The sequence below is a fragment of the Silurus meridionalis genome, chromosome 10, assembly GCF_014805685.1.
Source record: "Silurus meridionalis isolate SWU-2019-XX chromosome 10, ASM1480568v1, whole genome shotgun sequence".
Taxonomy (NCBI): Eukaryota; Metazoa; Chordata; class Actinopteri; order Siluriformes; family Siluridae; genus Silurus; species Silurus meridionalis.
The window spans coordinates 15,000,755-15,023,304 of NC_060893.1; the positions used below are offsets into that span (position 1 = coordinate 15,000,755).

Below are 22,550 nucleotides of genomic sequence, written 5' to 3' on the forward strand. Positions count from 1 at the left end.
TTTTACATCTTCACACATGGTAAAAATTGTAATATTTAGACATTTATATATTAATATTAATAAATATTAATTCATATTTAGACATATATATATATATATATATATATATATATATATATATATATATATATATATATATATATATATATATATATATATATATATACACTAGGGTTTATAATATTTATATATACTCATATATATTCATATCATAATAGTTGTTCTGACAGCTTTTGTTCGATTGTTAAAACACAATCTTTTCCCACCGGAATAGGACTTTCTTTGATGCCCCATGATTTATTCCTCGATTTGGTTTTTTTCCAGTCTGTGTGTATTTACTTAATGTGCCACAGGAAAAGACTGGAGCTTACTGAAGTTAGGGCTCCATTTTCTCCTGCAAACGTGTGGACACTCTGCTGTTTGTACCTGTGCACAAGGGTACATTCATCTGACCAAACTGTACTGGAGAGTCTGTGAGTCAGAGTGAAAGCACTCCTTGTAATGGTTTACTGAGGTTGCTGGACTGCCCTGGCACCGTCAGTCACTCACACACAAACACACATGCTCTGGGCAGTACTGGGCAGCATTGCTTTGCGGCACTGGCGAATAGTGAAGTATCTATAAAGTCCCGGCCACCCTGGTGTCAAACAGGGCATGTTGGAATTTGATGAAAGCTTTTATATGTACTGGTCATTCCAGCTTTGTATCTCCTTACCTGCACAAAATAATCAGACAACTAACTCAAAGCTGAGGTTATGTTTATTTATATTTTTAAATAATGTATTATTAGATCTTACTAGACACCTCATTGATATCATATTGGATCTTTCAGTTCATGTATTCTTCTTTAGTAAGCACTTTATCCTGGTGAGCTTTATAATAATCATATAGTTTATCAATTACCTTTCTGTCGAAAAGAGGGAGTGTGTTCTCTGTTAAGCTGTAGAAACAAAAACACAAATGTATTCAGTTTAATTGTGAATAAAAAAAAACTGTTCTAGTCACTGTCAACAACATTATGTGGTGTTATCTTGAAATAGTAAGTTAATGCTTTGTTGTTTGGTGAGACAGCTGGAATAGGAAATGCCTCACATTTCAATCGGTATTACGTCTGAGACAGAGAATCTAATATGGTCAAGCTAAGGAAATAGTCATGAACAGCAGGCCTGCGACAGCCTCCCTATTGCTTTTGAATTCCTCAGGGAACCCTTCAGGGGCATGATAGGACACAAAGAAGCTCCTTCAGCTATAAGTGGGGTCTTCAGCTACTAATGGAGTGTCCCACCCTCTTCCAACCCACATGCTCGGGTCAGAAATTAAGCATGGGATAATTACCTCAAACGATTGTTACCCATTCTTGCAAATGGAGCAGCCAGACTTTAGTGTCTGTGCATGGGAAACTGTGGGTCGTAGTCTCGCTTTCACTAATTGCTTCTTTTGTGACTTTTTTGTGATTATTTTTTTTTTTTGATCTATAAAATGCTTTTCAGGGTCCATCTGTGGTTCCTTAAACAGGTCCTGATTTACTGCTCATAAGATTTACTGTCTCACAAAATTCGAACACTCGTCCTCTGTCCTAATGAGCAGCATGGAGCAAGCTGTGAAAAAAAAAAAAAAAAAATTTCCATTTGACTTTTTCCAAATGCTAATGCAGGAATTTGGATGTGTACTCAAACAGTATGTAGGGTGAGGAGAGGAAATGAATCACGGGTGTGTGCAGTTGTCTGCAGTTGAATTCAATGTAGAAGAAACTGTTAAATTTCTTTATACTTATTCATCTGCTGTGTGGATTTTGTAGCCAACTATGAATGTGCTTTACAGCATTAGAATGAAATAAGAATAGTTTAATGTCAGGCCTGATGTCCTAGTTTTCATGTGATGCTTATTTTATTAGATTTAGTGGTTAATTTTACATACCTAATGTATTCCACTTGATGTAATCAAGCTTTGGTAATCTTTGTGGTGGGACATGACACAAATGGAAGGTGAATTTGTAACCTTATTTGGATTTGTTCCTTTTTGTAATCTAATCACTGTGACCAGGCACTTACTCAATTCTAAAGGACCCTTCCATATAAAGCAGGCAGCCAGATAAAAAGAGCTGTGGTGCTTCCGGTTGTTATTTAGCTATCATTATGTATTAGGTGAAAGCAGACAGGCTTAATGAACTGTCCAATAATACCATAATGTATATATAGCACAAAAATAAAGTACCTTTTTTCTGAGCTAACGTTAAGTATATATTAAGGTTACTACTTTAAATATGGAATAAAGCCAATACTTAAGAGTGTGTGTGTGTGTGTGTGTGTGTATATATATATATATATATATATATATATATATATATATATATATATATATATATATATATATATATATTGATTTATTTTTAATTTATATATATTGTATTTAAAGTATTATTCACAGTAAATATACTCTTAAGTATTGGCTTTATTCCAACTTTGCCCTAAGAAGGTGTAAAATATTTAAAGTAGTAACCTTATATATATTCTTCAAGTACACATTAGTATGCTTATAATTGACTTGGATCAACCTATTGGAATTGCTTGTGTATGCCATGTTGATGTGTTCTCGTTTTAGATCCAGATTTTGAGCATATTTTGTTCCCTCTAATCAGGTGATCTGGTGTCACGGGCCATGCACCACATGCAACGCCTGGGTTCAGGGCTGGTCGGAGTAAGTCCAGCTCGCCATGTCCGCCAGCAGCCGGTCTCCTGGTCTCCAGACGCCTTGCACACACTCTACTACTTCCTGCGCTGTCCTCAGATGGAGTCCATGGAGAATCCTAACCTGGAGCCACCAAGAATGGCTTTAAGCAAAGAGAGGTAGGTCCTAAAGCACCTCTTTCTCCTCAAGGCTGCACTAATTAACACCTGATGGCCCTATTCATATACATATGAATTGGGAGAAACCACATAGCCTGGAGGATTTAGAGGTGGTAATGATATGGTGGAACTGTGAAGCTCCCCATAATTTACCATCTTTCTGCCTTTGTTGTGGGATTTTATTCAATTATGAGCTTAGTAGGGTTCTTTCTGAGGTGGTTTGTTTTAGCATTCAGATGGAATGTGCGGTACGTAGGGCATCCTCCATACAGAGAAAAATGCACTTAAAACATTTTAAGAAAGACACCATTGAGATCTATTCTTTTAGCATTTATATTTAATTATAAGCATGATTTTCGGTAACATTTCTGGTGTTTCTGTTAACAAGAATGATTAGTCTGGTGTGAATAACTGAAACCCTACCTACACTATACCTACTGGCTGATGCATGGCCACATCAGAGTACATTCCATCAAAACTGCTTTTTAAACGATTTCAATGGACAACATAGCATGTGTTAATGCATGTTGTCCATCAAATCCTTTTTTTATTGGACTCTATGGCAAGGGGGAAGTTCTTTTGTGTGGTCTCTGTAGCTACATACCCCTAGCAATACTTTCTATACAGAATCTATTAACATGTGTTGCTGCTTTTCTATAGACAGAAATTCATTTGATCTAAAAATGCATTTACTGTGCACTGACATCCATTTCGTTTTATAAAAAAAAGCCTTTAGCTCATCCTACAACATCTTCTATTGGCTGCAGCATTGCAAGAGTTTTTATTCAGTTCAGCTTTGATAAAAAAAAGTGATATCCGATAGAGTGAAATCAGATCGTGTCGGTGCGTGTTGTCGATCACTGCATTGTACAGTACTCATGGAAATGAGCATGTGAAACATTTTTGACAGCCAACAAATAGGCCTTATGTATGCAGCATAATGCTAAAAGAAAAAGAGCAGCAATAGTGGTGAAAGACGATAAACCTTCACACAGATTCTTTGGACACGAGCTGTAGGTTTTAGAAAGCCGAGGAACAATAGAATCAGGACGTTGGTGTCAGACCAAGAAGAAGGCCCTACAGCAGAACTATTCCTTTTCTGTGCCTCATCTTTTCCCTAAGAGAAGAAGCAAAGGGGTTTTAATCCCTGAACACAATGGGAGAGATTTTCCCAAAGAAAAACTGGGATTAACCTGTCAGCAGCACTACAGTTAAATGAGTACATATTACTTCAATAGAGAAGATACAGATGGTGTACATTTCTTGTAATACGTGCCTAAATCTAACACTGAATCCAAACTCTAATTATAAACCCTTTGCAATGACACCTACACCATTGCCAAACCTAAATCCAAACGGAATCACTAAAGCAGTCTGCACACTTTCACCTTCCTCATGTTTGATTACGCCAGGTGCCTGCTACCCGAATGAGCAAGAGCAAAGTTCTTACGATCCCTTGATGGTCTTGATGATTGTAAGTGTTTGCATGCTGTATGTTAAAGACTGTCAGACACTTTAAAATGCACCTGGCTTGGTGCTGTGCAGCAACGGCAACCTAAACACAACTAGAGTGGAAAACAGCAAAGGTGCAGCCGCAGCCCACTTCAAAGGCATCAACATCTTCATGACAACACCAACTGCAACACCGGCCGAGGTTTACAGCACTGTAGTGTGCATGACAGTGTGTGTGCGTGAGTGTGTGTGGTAACAGAATGAGAAGCAGGCGGTTTCTTAGCCCTGGCAGTGCCTCAACTCAGGGCCTCGTGCTATTAAAAAAGGTATTAAAGCTTTGTTTGAAACTCAACCCAGTCTCTCACTGGCACGCTGTGTGGTCCTGACAAAGCTCAGTAATTTTAACGCCACTGTTCAGGGTCTTCCTATCATAGGCTGAGGTTACTGTGACACATGGATGTTTTACAACAGCCCAAGGCAAAGACAGATATAGGTCAGAGGGGTGAAGAGGAGCTCTTGGTGCTGAATGAGAGGCTGATATAAATCGATGACACGCTGACCCCTTGGTCTGCCTCAAAAGGCATACAGCTCACACATGCTGATGGCAGACACGACATGCCTGATGATCAGCAAAAGAGGTACCGATCGATGTGAACTTTGCCAAGTAATCATGAATGAAACAAACACACAATATGCCAGTTCATGCACAAAAAGCATTTCTCAAATATGAAAAAGCTGAAACCAGTGTTGCAATTTATATCAGCATCATGACACTGAGACTCCCATGAGTGAAGTTTAAACTACATGAACATCTCACAGCCAATATTTCCATATTTTGTAAGCTGTGTGTAGACTCAGTGCAACAAACACCATGGAAGCTGTCCAGCTTGTTGATCGAGTTTGCACAGTGGTTTCTTCACTGCTTGAATTTTGTAATGTATCATAGTTGGATTTAGAAGAGAAATATACTGAAACTCTGATATACTGATACTTAGTCCTAATATCTGCCCTAATAATGGACTTTAACATATGGAAAGAAAGAATTGAACATATAGCTTGAATGGATCCACTGCTGTCTTTATTCCTCAGTGTTTTAGCGTTGTGTTATTCTGACTCAGTTTATTGTAAACTCATTATTATCTGAATACAAATGAAATAGTTGAATTATTTTATTTCTCTTAATAACCTGCGATTCTCCCCTAGGAAGGGGAATATACATGTAGCTTGGATCTGGTGCACAATCACATTTACACACTTATTCACACCGAGGCCAATTGAGTGTAACCAATCCACCCATCGGCATGCTTTTGAGGGTGGGAGGAAACCAGAGAGCCCAGAGTAGAGCTATGCAGACACGAGAGAACATGTGAAACTGCACACAGACAGTAACCCGAGCTCAGTATCAAACCAAGGACCCCGGAGCTGTGAAGTGGTTGCATTACCCAAATCTGAGAGCAGGTATGTAGTCAGCCATATCAGCAAATGCAACCCAGAGAAAGATGCTAAATATGATCATGGCATTTGTCAATGGGAGGCTCCCGTTTTGAATGAGCCATACCAAAAAGCTTGATCTAGAAAAGAAAAGCATGCCTTATGATTTAGGAACATCTGAAAAAAACAAACTCAAAGAAGCTTTGTCAGCACTGAAGACTCTGTCTGGAAAACATAGTTGATCTGAACTGTTTGTGTCCAGCCTTCACATTAAACAAATAATCTAATCTTCTTGTTCCATAAAAAAAATAACAAAAGGATTAATCATCACATATCGCCAAACCACACGAAATTTAAGAGTGTAAGAGGAAGAAAGATGAGGTGCAGGGTGAAGAGAATAGAGAGCTGTGAGAACATCTGGAGGATATATATATATATATTTTATTATTATTTTTTTTTTCTTTGCCAGAAACCTGTGACTCAAAGCTGTTATAGAATGTTATAAACATCCAGCAAGCATGCAGAGCTTGTGGTGTCTGTGGCTCCGGTCTAATCACAATCACACATCTGAAGTGTGACCTGCTTCCAACAGGAGCCCCATTACCCATTCATTGTGTGAATGCAGGAAAAGCTAATTAGCATGGCACACTCTCAGGTTTCAGAGCGCTATGCTCGACCAGGCTTTGATGTGGCCCGTGGTACCAACTCAGATTTCAGTGCGTTGAACTTGAGCTCTAGAATCAGATGCGAGGGTCGTGGTCGAGGTGTGACCCAGGGGCCGAGCGAGCGAGAGCACCAGGGGCCCACACACGGCTGCCATGTATAGCATTGTAGCCCTGTGGCAAGTGAACAAAGCAGAGGTTAGAAGTGTCTGGAAGAGCTCGAGTTTCACACTGCTTAAGTTTCATTCAGATAGGAGCAGGTCACCAGAGTGGACCATTCATCAAATGTATGTGTGTGAGAAAAAAAATGTGTGTTTCATTGGAAGTGTGTGGAAGCCAAAGGCTTTAAAATAGTAGGCTTTATTGCACCAAAGCTAATTCTAGATGAGGTCTTTCCAAGCCCGAGAGCTTCCGAAGGATCAATAAGCGCATTTAGAGATGGAAAAGTGCTAGTGGAAGTCCTCTTTGGCAGGATGCTGGGTCGTTTTGGCCGATGTGATCGTTCCAGTAGTTCCTGTCGCTGTTTTCAATCTTTTACTCTCTTACACACAAGAGATACACACACAATCAAACCATTGTACTCTTTTCTAGATGATGCAGTCAAACTAGAGACCAATTTTAAACACATACAAGCCATTAACGGTGGCACGCACTGGACCAGCACACACACTTCAGTACACACACTTGTACTGCATGAAACAGAATTGAGCAGAGAACTGTGCAGAACATGGCTAACCCAGCTCTTGATTCCAGCAGGTTTCACTCTAAAATATGAAAAAAAATGGATAAAAATGGAAACATTTAAAGGAATTTGTTTTCATTATGTCTTGTAATGTTTGTTAGCTTATATAGTAATTCTCAGAGCACTTATTTCTTGGTGTAGAAGTTGGGGCGATATGGCAGAAAACATTCTGTCGATCCACCATGACCAGGACAAAACAGCTAGCTACTGCCTAGCCTGCATTATACATATTTAAAGCTATGTGTTTTGGGAAGGGACTTTAATGGGAGCTCTCAAAGGCTGTTTGTAGAACAGCAGGTAATGTGGCTACTCATCATTTTTTTTACTTAGCAAGTTGGAGGTGTTTATGCAGAGTATAATGTATAATATAGTTTATCTGTAAATAGTGATTGTTGAACTTGCACAACTGCCACACTTTGTAAACTATTTAGACTTTCTGAACGTCTGCCATTTCTGTTCCAGCGCCGTTGTTTTTTTCTTTTTTTGTATCTAATAATAGCTTTCATGTGTCGCTGCGTGCTATATTTCTCCTCTGTTGTTGTCATCTCCCCTGCGCATGTTTACTTTCCTTAATGAGCACATTGTTCCACCCTGTGTGCTTTATCTGCATATGTCTTGTTAGTCCCCTGGATTCTCAGTGGGCCACCTGTGTTTTACCATCTCCCTGCTGTCACACCTTCTCCCTAAGAGCAAACCGGTATTGCATACAATGTAAAAAAATTTTTTTTATTTTTAGTGATTTGTGTTGGGCTTAGAGAAAGGTGAAGTCGCTCGTACATCACTGCGTGCTGCTACAGATCCAGCGTTAATGTAACACACCTGATCCAGCCTTCAGGAGCAGTGCATAAGGAGAACTCTGCAGGATGGCAGATGTGTAGCAGCAGGTTTTGATCCAGATCTTCACTGTAGGACAAAAGTATATATTCAACACTGCGCAGGATAAATATGACAAGGAAATACTTCAAAATGCGAGGTGTGAGGTGAAGAATAAGGCTCAGTTAGCACACATTTGCTCCCACTGTGCGAATCATGAGCAATTCGAATTTGAGTTGTTGTTTTATAGGCATCAAACTGTGCAATCTGTTCCAAAGTGACAGCCAAGTTAAATCTAGAACCCAGGGTTCTTTCGGTTGCATGTTTGAGCTCTACAACTTTCTTATTAAAAATATTTTTTATGTATATGCCCTTCACTGCACTGAATTATAATTTCATTAGCTATGCTGCTGGCTATGTAAATGCTCCAGTGTACTACCAAGTCCAAAGTTTTGTTGTCTACAAGTTTAACTGACCATCTAAAAACTGGTGGATAAATTGATGCAATAATGAATGGCAAGTTCGTTAACTAGTGAGCTGAACTTAACCCAGAAGTAAATCAATAAGTATTGATATGTTTCACTGTGAGGTAAACTGCATGTTGTTCATTAAGACTTTGCTCTGAATAGGGGGAGTTTTCACATACCTGTGTATTCATGATCCTGGAAAGATTATTATCTGTGCACACAATTTAATGAACCCTAATAAAACATTTTCTTCCGTCATCTTGAAAATGTGTAGTGCAGCTGTAAAATTCAGGATTAGGATGTTAGGATTTTTCTGGGCATCTAAAATCTTTTTTTTCGTGTCCTGGATGGTTGGGCTAGTGATTTTTTTCTACCCTGGTTTTAGTTAGCAGTGTTATGGGTTATAATGTAAAGTTAATTAAAGGACCTTACTAATTGGATGATTTTCTGCAGGAATTTTTGCTTTTCACAGGACGCTTTATAAACGAGCACTGCAACAAACTCCCCCTGGCGGCATACACACATCACTGCATTACTCAGGGCCTAAAATGGAAACTTTAGCTACAAAAGTTTTAGAAATAAAATCATTCCTTAATAAAACAATGTATACTTCTGATTGTGTATCAGTATGAATATTGTATACGCTTACATAAAGTGTTTTTTTTTTTTACTTGTTTATTTCATTTCCATGTATACTTTATGTTTTGTGGATCACCTCCGCCTTGGTTTCGTCGCTGACACTGGTCAATATCACTTGTCTGAAATAATTGCGCTGCCGGCTCTGCAGTCTCTCAGATTAATGCATCCACTATTAGAGTCAAGTCATGTTTTATTTAGACAAACACGTCTAAAAGAAGACACGTACATGGAGAGTGTATTTATATGGTATGTGTGTGTGAGGAAAAGTGTGAGCAGTAGCAGCTGCGGGTATCAGGATGTCTGAGAGAGCTGAAAGACAAAGTCCATCCTGCTGAACACTGCTTGGATTCAGGCTCTGTAAAAAAGAGGCCAGTTTTTTATGGCCTGATGGTCCAGAAACCGGTTAAAGATGCAGTCTGTGATTTTTAAGTCAGAATCATTTTAGTTTTTTGGCAAAGTTCTCAATTTCCAGAAGCTTTGATATAATAGAGGAGAGTAGAGGAGAGTTTTAAAAGTGCTTTTAATAATTGAGTGCAAAGCCTGCAAGGACATTTTGGCAACTTCTCTTCCTAAATGGGTTTTTACTTTACTAAAATGGAAAATCCCCCTGATGTAGGATTCATTATAGATAAAGTCTTCTAAAAGTTTTATCTGTGGGAAAGGTGAAAAATACTTGTAAGAATACTTTTCTATAAGTTCATTATTTGTTTTAATTGAGTTTCAATACTCAAGTACAAAAAAATTGCTATTTGCACTTCTAAGACCAGTTTGTTTCAATAAATGTGTATTTGCTTCAATAATGTAACTTCGATTACAGACTCCAAAGTACTGTACACACCTAAAAAGGCTCCATCGTGGGGATTACTGAACCCTATAAAGTGGAAGTAGTGCCCCATCCAAAAAAGTGTAGGACTGTGACTACAGATGTCTTAATGAACAAAGAAAGGAAGAGGAAGAGCTCTGTATCCTGACACATTGTTGATATTGTACCAGTGTATTTAGGTGTGATGTATGTCTCTTGCTCAGGCCCTTCCTCCTGCTGCCGCCCCTCATGGAGTGGATGCGTGTGGCCATCGTACACGCCGAGCACCGCCGCAGCCTGCTAGTGGACAGCGATGATGTGCGACAGACAGCACGGCAGCTACTACCAGGGCTCGACTGTGAACCCCGACTGCTAAAGTAAGAGCTCCACCTGCTCTCGCTTCGTTTCATCTTTCAAATAAACGAGCGCAGGCGAGAAAGACATTCAACAGATGTAGTTAAATTGTCCCACTTTCACTCGCAGTGGAAAATGGTGGTGAACAGCACAACATATGAGCTCACTCCTGCTCCAGTGCTCACTCCATTACTGTATCAGTGGACAAAGACCAAGTGCAAAACCCTCAAACTTTATATGCCACACCCACCTAGAAATTCAGACCACAGGCTGATGTCAGGACCTTGGCCTGGCTTTTTTAATGATTTGCATCATCTTGGAAAAAAAGAAAAAATACTTTGATTCCAGGACATAAACCACCTCCTACATCTTCTCCCTTCTACTGGTTTATCTAGTTTTACATGCATTCCTCCTTTTTTCCACTCCCTCGCACATTTTCTCACTTATATTATCTTTATGTATTATAACTGACCTGTACTTTCTCCAACCCTCCATCCTCCCCCATCTATGTCTTCTCCTCTCTCCAGGCCAGAGTGCTGTTTCAGTTCCTTCAAGCGGCTCGATGCCAAAGCAGCCACTGATAAGTTCCAGCTGGATCTGGGCTTTCGCATGCTCAACTGTGGCCGCACAGATTTAATAGGTCAGGCCATCGAGCTGCTGGGGCCTGACGGAGTCAACAGCATGGACGATCAGGTATTACACACAAAGCACTTACAGGCATTCCATTCAGAGAATTATGTTTTCAAACATGTTTCAAGTCGAGTCAGATTTCATATGTCACCTTCTCCTGCTGTGTGTGGGATGCAGGGCATGACCCCTCTCATGTACGCTTGTGCTGCTGGAGACGAGGCTTTGGTCCAGATGCTGATTGACGCCGGAGCAAATCCGGACATAGCGGTGAGTGCATTCACCGATGTTGACTCTGAATGTGCAATAACCGGTACATAGTTTTACTGCCTGAAACATTACTGCTCCCTTGACACGAGTTGAAGCTGTATTATGTTTCCACTAGGTGCCTGTGTGCTCTCCTAAACACCCCTCGGTCCACCCAGACAGCCGTCACTGGGCAGCGCTCACGTTCGCAGTGCTACACGGACACATCTCTGTGGTAGAGGTGAGCCTGTTCTTAATACACTTTACATATTAAATAGCACAGACATACACGTGCAGAGGTGTGTTCTTATAAAGCATTGGGAAAACATGGAGGATCTTCTGGATGATTCCTTCCGAATACTTTTACTTGTCCATTCTTAACTGTATATTTGTGTGTTTATGTGCTCAGCTTCTCCTGGATGCTGGGGCCAATGTGGAGGGAGCTGCAGTGCGTAATGGGCAGGAGAACTGTGCCGATACTCCGCTCCAGCTGGCCTCAGCAGCAGGTGTGTACCCGGCCTCAGTATACACTGTCACACCTTGCCATTCCTTGAGCCTTAAACATTCCTCTGTCTCTCAGTCCCTCCGTCTCTGTGTGCCACTCCTGAGCTCATCTATTGCTGAGAGGCCTAAAATAGGCTCATGGTGGCAGCCCACATAAGCCTGACAATGAATTAAGCAACAGGAGCTGACTGAATTGTGCCGGGAGTGTGCACAGTGTGTGTGTTTGCATGGTATGTGGTGAGGGAGTTTGTGGCTTTTTAAAGTGTGGGAACATTCTGTGTAGGGATTTCATAGAGGCCACACATAGCTGCATGATGAGAAAGAGCACAGTACACACACATACTCTCCTTTTACAGCTGCAACGTTTTTCAGGTATCAGTTGTAAATTTCCATTTATTAATTTTCTGCGTAACAGCTTTCATGTTACATGTCTCCAGGTGATGATATCATATCTGTATTCAGGTGGGACAGAGTCTCTGAAGCTCGCTGTGTCTTTTTTCCCCTTTTAATTTACTTCTCAAATGTTTTTTTCGTTCTATTATTTCTCAAATATATTTGCTTCACGTTTCCTTTTTGCAGGGAATTACGAGATGGTGAGTTTGCTGTTAGCGCGGGGAGCTGATCCCTTGAAGCGAGCTCGGGAAGGAAACACTCTTACAACATCGCTTTACGAGGACATGAACTGCTTTAGTCACGCTGCTGCACATGGCCACAGGTACACACACACACACACACACACACACACACACACACACACACACACACTCACTCAGTGTACCCCCTGCACAGAAGGATGTGATTACACTCATGTAGCTGAGTGTAGATTTACCCCCTACAGACAGGGTGTGTGTATATTAAGCCCCCCCAGAGTTGTTCACACAAACTGCTATCATTTTTATAGTGATGTCATTTTGGCACTACTCCTAAACACACGAGTCATCACTATTAATAATGATTTCGAATCCTAAACAAACGCTCAAAACTGCAGAAAATTAGATTAAATAGAAAGTTTAGATAAACACCAGACTTTGTTTTGCTGACATAATCTATTCAACAAAAGGGAAAGATTTCCCATAATGATGATTTCAGGATTTAAAACATTTACTGCTTGTTTTCCAGTTCCAAAGAGTACCAGATTGTGTGTCAGTTCCGTTGAGTCAGTGTTGAGTTTTTTTTATTATTGAGTCACCAACTGCAATTACGAAGGCAATAATATTGAGTAGCGAGAGTAGAGTAGGCAGAGCAAACCGGACAATGTTCACACAAACACTGATTTATGACATAAAGCTGACACACTTTTAAACACGAGTTGATTCTTCTCCTCATTGAAAGTTTGATAATGTAACTTTTACAATGCAAAGAAAAAAGTGTAACTGTCTTGAATATAGTTGAATGTGTCTTGTATGTTTTTATTTTAGGATTACAATAACCCAAATATAAGTGTGGAATTTTGTTCTATTGATCGATAATTTTGATTATATTTCAGAGAATAGTTTTTTTTTTTTTACAAAGAAGCACAGTGATCCACCTAAAGAACAAGAAAACTACAAGCTTGAAATGAGTTATAATGTCCAGAAAAAGATTTAATGATCGTATTTTTAATTATGATTATATTAAAGATACTGTGACACTCATTTTTTTCAATGCAGATAGAGTCCCATCTCATACTGACACACACCCTTACACACACTCATGTTTCACTTCCAGTAAAGACTCATCACTGGCATCTCATTCCCTATGTGACCTAATATGTACAAGCTACATGTTTAAACCTGTAAATGTGTACACACACACACACACACACACGCGCACACACACACACACACACACGCACACACACACACGCACACACACACACCTGTTTGTAGACATTGACAGCTTACTGCTCACAAGATACATGAGATCAGTAAGTAAACACTGTAACAGCTGCATTCGATAATCCAATGTTTGAGCTCCTTTAATTAAACTGCAGATGCCATCTATTTTTAATGCTGCTTTGACACCAATATCGCCTTCAGTGGATAACTGCGATATCAGTTTTGTGTATCAGAATATCAGTATAACTGTAAATAGGAAAATATATATATATATATATATATATATATATATATATATATATATATATATATATATATATATAGATATTGCTATATAGTACTAGACTTGTGTGCCCTGAATGCAGTGCTAAAAATCAGCATCAGTGTTTCCAGGTATAAATTCTTCCCTCTTTTGGCTACAGGAACGTTCTGAGGAAGCTGCTCTCCCAGCCACAGCAGGTGAAGGACGATGTTCTGTCTCTGGAGGAGATCTTGGCAGAGGGGGTGTTTGGGGTGGAGGAGGCAGCGCCTTCTGAGGGAGGACAGCCTCGTCTCTGTAAAGCCCGCATGAAGGCCCTGCAGGAGGCGTCATTCTACAGTGCTGAGCACGGATACCTGGATGTCACCATGGAGCTGCACTCACTGAGTAATGCCTTAATGTTTGATCTGTTTTGCATTTTATAACTGGAAATTAATTTTTAAGACTTTTATAATTATTGTTAGTAATTTACTAATGTAAACCTTTCCGTTTCTTCAGTTTTAGATTTTTTAGTTGGCCGTTATGATCAATAAATTTAATTTCACAGTTTGGTTAGATTGGCTTTCTGTAAGTTCAGCTTTGACAATAGAGGGAACATATGGACTGATTATCTGGCGCCCCCTGCAGGAGTGCCCTGGAAGCTGCATGTGTGGTTGGAGTCTCTACGCAGCGCACAGCTCCAATCCAGAGCTTCGGTCACGCTGTCTCTGCTCAGAGACTTCAACTCTATTAAAGAGGAAGAGTACGGAGAGGAGCTGCTCTCTGTTGGTCTGCCTCTCATGTTCAACATCCTCAAGAGCTGCAAGGTACCAAGCAAACAGTGCAAATAATACAACCAAATTAACTGCTTCGTGATCAAATTCACACTTAACACTGTTCATGTTCTCTCTGTGTGTGTGTGTGTGTGTGTGTGTGTGTGTGTGTGTGTGTGTGTCCCTGCAGAGTGATGCTATAATGCAGCAGTTAGGCTCCATCTTTAGTCACTGCTATGGATCTGCTCCTCTTCCTGTCATTTCTGGGAAGAAACCCACCCTTTCAGCACAGCTTGGTAATTAAAACCTGTAATCCGAGTTTGTACCCCACCCACATTTTACACATAAAAAGTTAACTAACAAAGTAGATTTTTATCATATCAGTCATATAGAGTTTATTTTGTGGTATAATGGAGGGTTCTTTCAGAGTAAAGCGTCTCTCTAAAATTCTGTAAAGATTTTTTAATACTTAATACACTTAATAATCACATAATAGAATCTTCTTTGACATGCATGTTTTAAATATTAATATTTAATATCCGTTTTATAGAAGGAAATGGATCAAGCTTCCCCTTCGAAAAAAATCTAAGTTAATGTTCAAAATATGACCAAGAAATATTGCATCACAAACCATTAAAGCCAATCAGGTGGTGAAAAGCAAATGTAGGCCCCTCTGCCAAAGGGTTAGGGGTGGGGCAGGAGCTGGTCAAATATCATAGAACAGATAATACAGATTTCTTCAAATGAAAAAGCCTGTTTGTGATTCATAGTTTAAAGAGACAATCAGTCTGTCTTCTGTCTTGTTTTTCAGATCCCCACTTCCTGAATAACCAGGAAATGTCAGACGTGACATTTCTGGTGGAGGGAAAACCGTTCTACGCTCATAGGGTTTTGCTGATCACAGCATCTGAGAGGTGAGCTGGCTTTCCTAATGAAAAAGGGATTATGAGCAGTGAAAAGATGGATAGTGAAACAGATAATACAAATAATAGTACACAGTGGTGACAGTGTCTAAATATGAAAGCGTCCTGTCTGAAAAGCTGTAGTTTTTTCCAGGATATAAACATTTCCTGTCTATGCACTGGCAGGTTTAAGTCTCTTCTGGGCTCCAGCAGCTCTGATGGCTTGCAGCACTGTAAAGAGATCGAAATCAGTGATGTGAAGTACAACATTTTTCAGGTATTGGTTGGGAATTTTCATTTAATCGTTTTCTGCGTAACAGCTTTGTGCACTAAGACTTACAGCTTTCACGTTACATGTCTCCAGGTGATGATGTCATATCTGTATTCGGGTGGGACAGAGTCTCTGAAACTCGCTGTGCCTGAGCTTCTGGAGGTGAATGTGTACTGTTATAGATAGCTGATAAACAGAAACCTATTTAGTTATAATAATTGTGTCCATATTACTATATAAAAGAGACTTGTTGAAATGTTGGGATTGTTTTGGAAATCAATTTTCTTTGGAAATTGTCCCCAGCTGTTGTCAGTGGCAACATTGTTCCAGTTAGGAGGATTACAGCGCCACTGTGAACTGCTTTGTGCTCAGAACATCAGCCTGGAGAATGCAGTGACCGTGTACAACACAGCCAAGGTAAGCAGCTCAATACACACCTTCCACACAGCCAGAGGGAGTTTGGCACAGAATTCTGGCAGAACCGCTTACCTGCCTCACTTCATAAAAATAAATAGTCCATAATAATCTAGCAAATTAACAGTGTGTTTACAGAGAAAGTCGTTTTTATTTAACCTGCACACAGCCCACTGAACATCTCTCTGAACTCTGGTTGTATATTCCAGGCACAGGGTGCAGCAGAGCTGAGCGTGTACTGTGAAGGCTACTTCCTGCAGAACATGGGCGCTCTGCTGGAAAGAGAAGGTTTCCGTGGACTGATCTCCAGCTCTCGCTCAGCTTCAGGGAGAGAATCGCTCCTGGAGGAACTGGAGGCCATGTTAACACGCACGATGCGCTCCCTCCGTAAAAAAGCACACGCGTGAGAGGACAGCGAGGAGCACAGAAATGAAGAACTACAGCACGTTATCATCGACAGAGACGAAAAAAACAACAGATAGACATGATAAAGAGTTATGATTGGGAAAAGAAGTCAGAATGAGGAGCTGAATGTGAAGTAGGAAAGACTGAGATACTGCAGCTGATGGATGTGGACAGAGACATTGGGAGCTTGTAATAATGGACAATGTGAGACAATGTACAATGTACAAATGTGTAAAATGTGTAATACTACATACTGAATGCAGTTGCATTCTTGTAGTAAAAGCTATCCAAAACTATTTAGGAATCCCTCAGCGGCCAGACGTTTTCCCTTTATCCTTTTACAAAGCATCATTGTTGTCGAGTCTTCGTGGTAGGACTTGTACCGGGCCAAATGGAGTAGAAGAGTTTTTATAAGCTAAATTGCAGCAGGTAAAACTTGTATTGGAACAAAAGAGTGGACCTTTTCTATTTAAAAAATGTGAGTTTATTTAAGTTGCCTTTTTATTGTTCTTTATGCCAAACAAATAAAAATAATATAAAACCAAATGTATTTTTTTGAACCTGGGAAAATATTTGACCTGTACAAAGACTACAAGATATACGAAGGGGCAAAGCCGGGGGGTAAAAAGAGATTTATGAGCTCTAATTCATTTATGCATACTTACAATGTTAAAACATTTAATTATTTCAATTAATCTGTTGCCATAAAGAGTTTTTGATATTAATATGATCTGTGTTTTCTTTTTCAGTTTTATTTATCTAAGTATCTGTTTAGTTATCTTCTGTAACCACAGTGGAACCCATACACACACATTTACACACTCATTCACACCTGGAGATAATCCATGTACATCTGGTAGGCATTTTGGGTAGAAGCTCTGTGAAGGTTACTAGTTAGTGGAAGCTTAGTGCTTTAAATCCCAGTATAGTCAAAGTCCTGGGCCCTGGAGTTAGAACAAGTGCATTGTAAATCTGGATCTGCCATAAGCTGTAAATGATGTTAGAAACTAAGGGGAAGTTGTTCCAGTGCACTGCATTAGGGGTATTGTAGTTGTGTATAGTGGGGTTGTGCCTGTGCTTTTTAATGTTTTTTTATTTTAAGTATTCCAGCCATTTTTCTATTGTTTTGTTTTTTGGAACAAAATATCACCGTTTCAGCAGCAGTCTTATCTTCTCATCACAAAGAGAGAAATGACTAAAAAACATGCCATTTGCCTCAGTGTGGCAGAAAGTTTAGTGCTGATGCTGAACACTAACATGTTAACACTAATGTGTCAGAGAGCATGCTCTCTCTCCCTCAACACAGAAATAAAACAGAGGGTTTTGTGAAATGATTCTATCAAAACTGTTTACTGCACACGTCTGCAGCCTCACTTACAAAATCCTCCATTAAACTCAGCAGTGCCACAGATCCTCAACTGCACACTTATTCCTTATTACACCTTCACATATATTCTGTCTCAATTTTTAAGTTCATCATGACTTTGAAGGATGGAAAAGCATGTTTAGAAAAGAACTATATTATTGATATTACTCGAGCAAAAATAAGCAACTCAACTTTAATTTACTCGTGTACTAACATCAGTTTATGACCTGTTATGTAATGACGTGTCCCATGTTGTGGCCTATAATAATGTAGAGCATCCACCGATCAGCTGTTCCTTTAGAAAATATCTTTCAAATCAGTGCATTGATATAAATATCTGTAGTTTTACACAGTAAAAGCCTGATCATTTTGCTATAAAGCATCATAGTGTGATGAAGGTAATGTGTAATAATATAAATTAAAATGAAGATACACGTAGTAAAGTGAGCTTAAAACAACATCTTACCTTCTCTCACCTCAGGAGCCAGAGACGAGAGGGACACTAAATATTGACACAGCAAAAATCAACAACAGTCTCGAGAAAGTGTAAATGTATATACACACACACACACACACACAATACCTCCACACACAAACACACTTAAGCACACATTCACACGTACACACGAACAGAAGTACAAACTTCAGCATACAATCTCTCTCTCTCTCTCTCTCTCTCTCACACACACACACACACACAGACACACACACACACACACACACAAGGCTGCAGATGTTCCTAAATAAGTGAATAAGTTTATTGTTTCATTAGGTTTTTTCCCTCTTGTTCTAAAGTTGCTCACAGTTATATTACAGCTTCATTTTCATTCCTGCTCTGTGTTTATAGTCTGAAGTCACATGATCAGTTAAAGTCTACTGTATAAAATAGGTTGATTAACAACAGGGTATTGCTTCATTTTAGTTTTTGTCAAAAAACTCTTCCCATGTCTGTAAACTAGGATTTTTGAAACTGATGCTATATCTTTTTCCTCAGAAGTAAATGATACAGACCAGAGGAAGCGTTTCAAAACTCAGTGCACTAAAGGCTCATGAAAGAGAGAAAGGACACAAAACAGCGGCTAGATTAACAGCGAAAAAGAAGGGCGGGAATGCTTTTTTATCTCAAGTAACACAGAGGAAAGCAGTAAGGGGTAGGAAAAGGGGTTTTTAACAATTACACTAGCGCCATGCAAAGGAAAGCCGATGTCTGGCATGCACACAGCAATACAAGTTAAAAGCGAAGAAGAAAGAGCAGGTACCAATCACCTCCTTCAGATGAGAAAGTGACAGCCGTCTATTTACAAGAGAACTGACTCAAGAGGAGCGAGGTTTTTTTTTTTTTTTTGTCTTAATCCATTGCACACACACAATGAAACTGACAAATATCAAGATGCTCATTCCCTCCCCAAAGAGGCTAGCCTACATTCTTAACTGGTAAATTATCCTTTTTTTTTTTTAAACATATACTACATTTGTATCATCATTCAAAGCTAGAAAAACAAAACAAAAATAAAAGAAATATATAATTAATTTACATGTAAATCTCTTAAATCAAGACATGAGAAAAATCTTTTTTTTTTGTCAAACAAACAAATCTGCGTTGCATCAGGACGTACAAACATTCAAGGATGTAAATAAATAACATTCAATTATTTTGACTCCCCCTGTTTTCATAAGTTAGTGTTACACATACGCAATGGATCATTCAGATGAATAAATACAGAAAAAATACAAAAATATTCACAATGTATTCAACACTTTTGTCCTTAATTCTACTGCTGGTAGTCGTGAAATGAGATCATAAATCATATGCTGAATGATAACAGAACTCTAGATTCAGTGCAGCAGCTACTCGAAACGAATGTTTCATAAATTAGGCAATGATAAAACAAGATAAAATATGTATATATGTATATATAAATACTGTGTGGCAGCACAAAATTCAGTCAGAATCTACAACGTAAATAAACAGTAGTAATAACATCTAGGCATTTTGTTATACAGAAGAAGATTGTTGGTCTGTACAATGGGAATGATTTATTTGGAAAAGTTCATGAACCAGCAGCCCATTACTCTTTGCATGACCCCAATAATCCCCCTTTCCCACCAACATAAAATAAGCTTATAAGTCCTTTTTGCAGCAGAGCTTTTAGATCAAAACCAACTCAATGGAAATAAAATCAACACTGAAAATGACAATACAATCTGTGATGAGTTTTATCCCGATGGGACAAACTATACATCTTCTTCCTTTCTATTTCTCACACTGTTCTTTGTGAGTCCATTCCAGAGTTGTGCATGTCTGTAATTGTGTGTGTGTGTGTGTGTGTGTGGGGGGTGCAGCAAGCTGAAGACGTATAAAGTTCCTTGTACGTCGGAGTGTGTAAGGTCACATGAGGAGAAGGTGGACATTGGGCTGGATGTTGGTGTTGGTGTGTCAGTATGTTTTCCCTCAAGGATCACAAAGTCATTGGAGAGAGGTAAAAGAAGGTGAGGATGAAGGATGATGCGTCTGGTTTTTCATCGTTATGAACGATGCCCTCCGTCATAGAACGTGGGTGGAGCAGGGGAGCGGGGTGTTAATAGCTTTTCTGGATAATTCCTGGTAGTAAAAACAAGTCATCACACAGGTGAGGAAAAGTGGACACAAAAGAAACTTAAAAAAGAAAGAAAAAGAAAAAGATGAAAGTCTGTCACAAATGATGACAATGGAGACAGGTCTAGGAAATGGTATGGAGGAAGAGTGTGTCTACATGTGCTCATTTTATACAGTCAACCATTCAAAAGTCTATTGGAGAAGATTATTTGCATCACAGCTGACCGTTTGTATGTCAGTGAGTAGGACTGTATTATTTCTACAGGTCTCTAGGGCTGCTCCTGTGTCCCAACAGAAGCCACCATCCTGGCATTGTCCCTGGCATTTCCTGCCAGGCAATTCGAGTGACTAGGCTCGGGATCGTGCCGTGGGTGTCTGTTGGGCGTGCCAGGTGGATGAAGCACCTGGTTGTTCTTCTCGTCTGAAAAAAGTTGTTTAATTACGTCAAAGAAGTTACTCAATGGGCTGCCTAGGTACACAGACGGGAAGAGAAAAAGAAAAAAGAAAAAGAGAGAGAACAAACAAACAAATGAATAATGAGCTTCACACAAGGAGAAGTGGCCAGAGAAAGAGGAAAAGATGAGGAAAAATCAAGAGAGGTGCAAGATGCATGAGAATCCGAGGACTCAGGTGTTTAGACTCTAATTGGTGCCACTTCCGATTAGAACTGTATAGAAATTTACACTTTAAACATTTAATAACTGTTGGCCGATGTATTCTTTTTGGACAGCAGAAATAAGAATACTAAAATAAATGATGGCAGATCGTTTACCACCTTTAATGTGATACAGGAACCAATCAAATTTAAGTAAAACAATACTAATCCCTTCCACTTAAATGTTGTTATTTAGAATATAATCATCTTTTGACTGATAAAGCACTCAGAGTGATGTAGATTCTATTTCACACATTTACTTCAGATCTGTCTAATATATAGGGGATCTCCTGTGTACACTGACTTGATGATGATGCCCTTCATAAGGTCAAGAAAATCCCACCAAAACAGAGAACTTTGATTCAGTGCAAATTAGAATTACTTCCATGAAAACAGGTTTATGACAAATAGTATTGAACATGAGTTTTTATGTGACTGGTTTATTCAGAGCACAGTCACATACATTACTATTAAAGAAGGTGAACAATATATATAATAATATATATATTTGTATTTTCATTCAATTTTGTTGGTTCCTCTAGCACATTGAAGATGTAAAATGATCTGTCATGACTTTTATCTTCATTCTACTTTTGTGTAAACTTTTTGATTCATTGTATATAATAGATATTGCAGTTTTCTTCCAACCATCACCCCAGGTTCATTAGAATTTTTACAGCACTGCTCTCATCTTATTTTTAACAGTATCAGTAAGTGACAAGTGAGAGGTGCACTTTTATAAATACTGTATTTAATCAATGGGATGAAACTGAAGAAGATGCACTGATGTGGAAGATATTGTGAATTTACAGAGCTCAGTAATAATTAATACAATAATCTGAGCACACTGATGAAAGATCACAGTGCTCAATTTTAACAATCAAAAAATCGAATTTACTTCAGTGTTCATCTTGTAGCTAATACACATAAACCCTGGAGACTTGATGTGCACACACACACACACACACACACACACACACACACACACACACACACACACACAAACACACACAAACTTATCCTTATATTAAGTTAATTTGTAGCCTAAATGCTAAAAACTGTATCCAACAAGAAACTAGTCTGTATAATAGAGCAACAGTGTAGTGTTCCCCTGAGCGCCCTCCAACTATATGCCATTCATCAGTGCAGTGGGTGAGTAGGTCTGTGTTCTGCCACACACACACACACACACACACACACACACACGCGCGCACGCGCACACACGCGCACACTGAGTCGCTCGATATTGAGTGAAAGGCAGGAAGCAGTGGCAGCGATGGCTGTGTGTGACAGAAAGTGTGGCTGACAGAAAGAAAGAGGGAGCTAGCAAAAGAGAACAAATAGTGAATACCAGAAAGAGAAATAGAGAGAGAGAGAGAGAGGAAAAGAGAGGGAGAGAAATACATAGAAGGGTGATGGAATGCAGTAAGCTGAGATGTTGTGTCTTGCTAGCCTGATGTGTCCTCCATTACTGATATCAGACCACCCAAGACAAGCTCAAGCTTTTTCCCCACTGTACATTTACAAT

The 22,550-nt window shown here is 39.3% G+C and overlaps 2 protein-coding genes across 8 annotated transcripts in view; one reads left to right on the plus strand and one right to left on the minus strand.

Moving 5' to 3' along the window:
* Window positions 1–17,135, plus strand: part of abtb2b (ankyrin repeat and BTB (POZ) domain containing 2b) — a 42,222-nt gene extending 25,087 nt beyond the window's left edge. Inside the window, exons 3-17 of the mRNA XM_046858865.1 lie at window positions 2,639–2,846; window positions 10,079–10,231; window positions 10,736–10,901; window positions 11,016–11,105; window positions 11,221–11,322; window positions 11,491–11,587; window positions 12,165–12,300; window positions 13,825–14,048; window positions 14,289–14,467; window positions 14,604–14,709; window positions 15,225–15,327; window positions 15,502–15,592; window positions 15,680–15,748; window positions 15,890–16,003; window positions 16,210–17,135. Coding sequence (XP_046714821.1) covers window positions 2,639–2,846; window positions 10,079–10,231; window positions 10,736–10,901; window positions 11,016–11,105; window positions 11,221–11,322; window positions 11,491–11,587; window positions 12,165–12,300; window positions 13,825–14,048; window positions 14,289–14,467; window positions 14,604–14,709; window positions 15,225–15,327; window positions 15,502–15,592; window positions 15,680–15,748; window positions 15,890–16,003; window positions 16,210–16,407 — 2,036 coding nt within the window. The 3' untranslated portion in view covers window positions 16,408–17,135. The remainder of the gene's footprint in view (window positions 1–2,638; window positions 2,847–10,078; window positions 10,232–10,735; window positions 10,902–11,015; window positions 11,106–11,220; window positions 11,323–11,490; window positions 11,588–12,164; window positions 12,301–13,824; window positions 14,049–14,288; window positions 14,468–14,603; window positions 14,710–15,224; window positions 15,328–15,501; window positions 15,593–15,679; window positions 15,749–15,889; window positions 16,004–16,209) is intronic.
* A 1,370-nt stretch (window positions 17,136–18,505) lies between these two features.
* The window catches only part of brsk2a (BR serine/threonine kinase 2a), a 177,943-nt gene continuing 173,898 nt past the window's right edge, over window positions 18,506–22,550 (minus strand). For 3 of the 7 annotated variants that reach the window (XM_046858873.1, XM_046858871.1, XM_046858867.1), the window contains one exon: window positions 18,506–20,788. In XM_046858873.1, the coding sequence (XP_046714829.1) occupies window positions 20,637–20,788 (152 nt within the window). In that variant the 3' untranslated portion in view covers window positions 18,506–20,636. Of the gene's footprint in view, window positions 20,837–22,550 lie in introns of all 7 variants that reach the window. The other 4 variants (XM_046858872.1, XM_046858869.1, XM_046858866.1 and 1 more) reach the window with 2 other exon arrangements.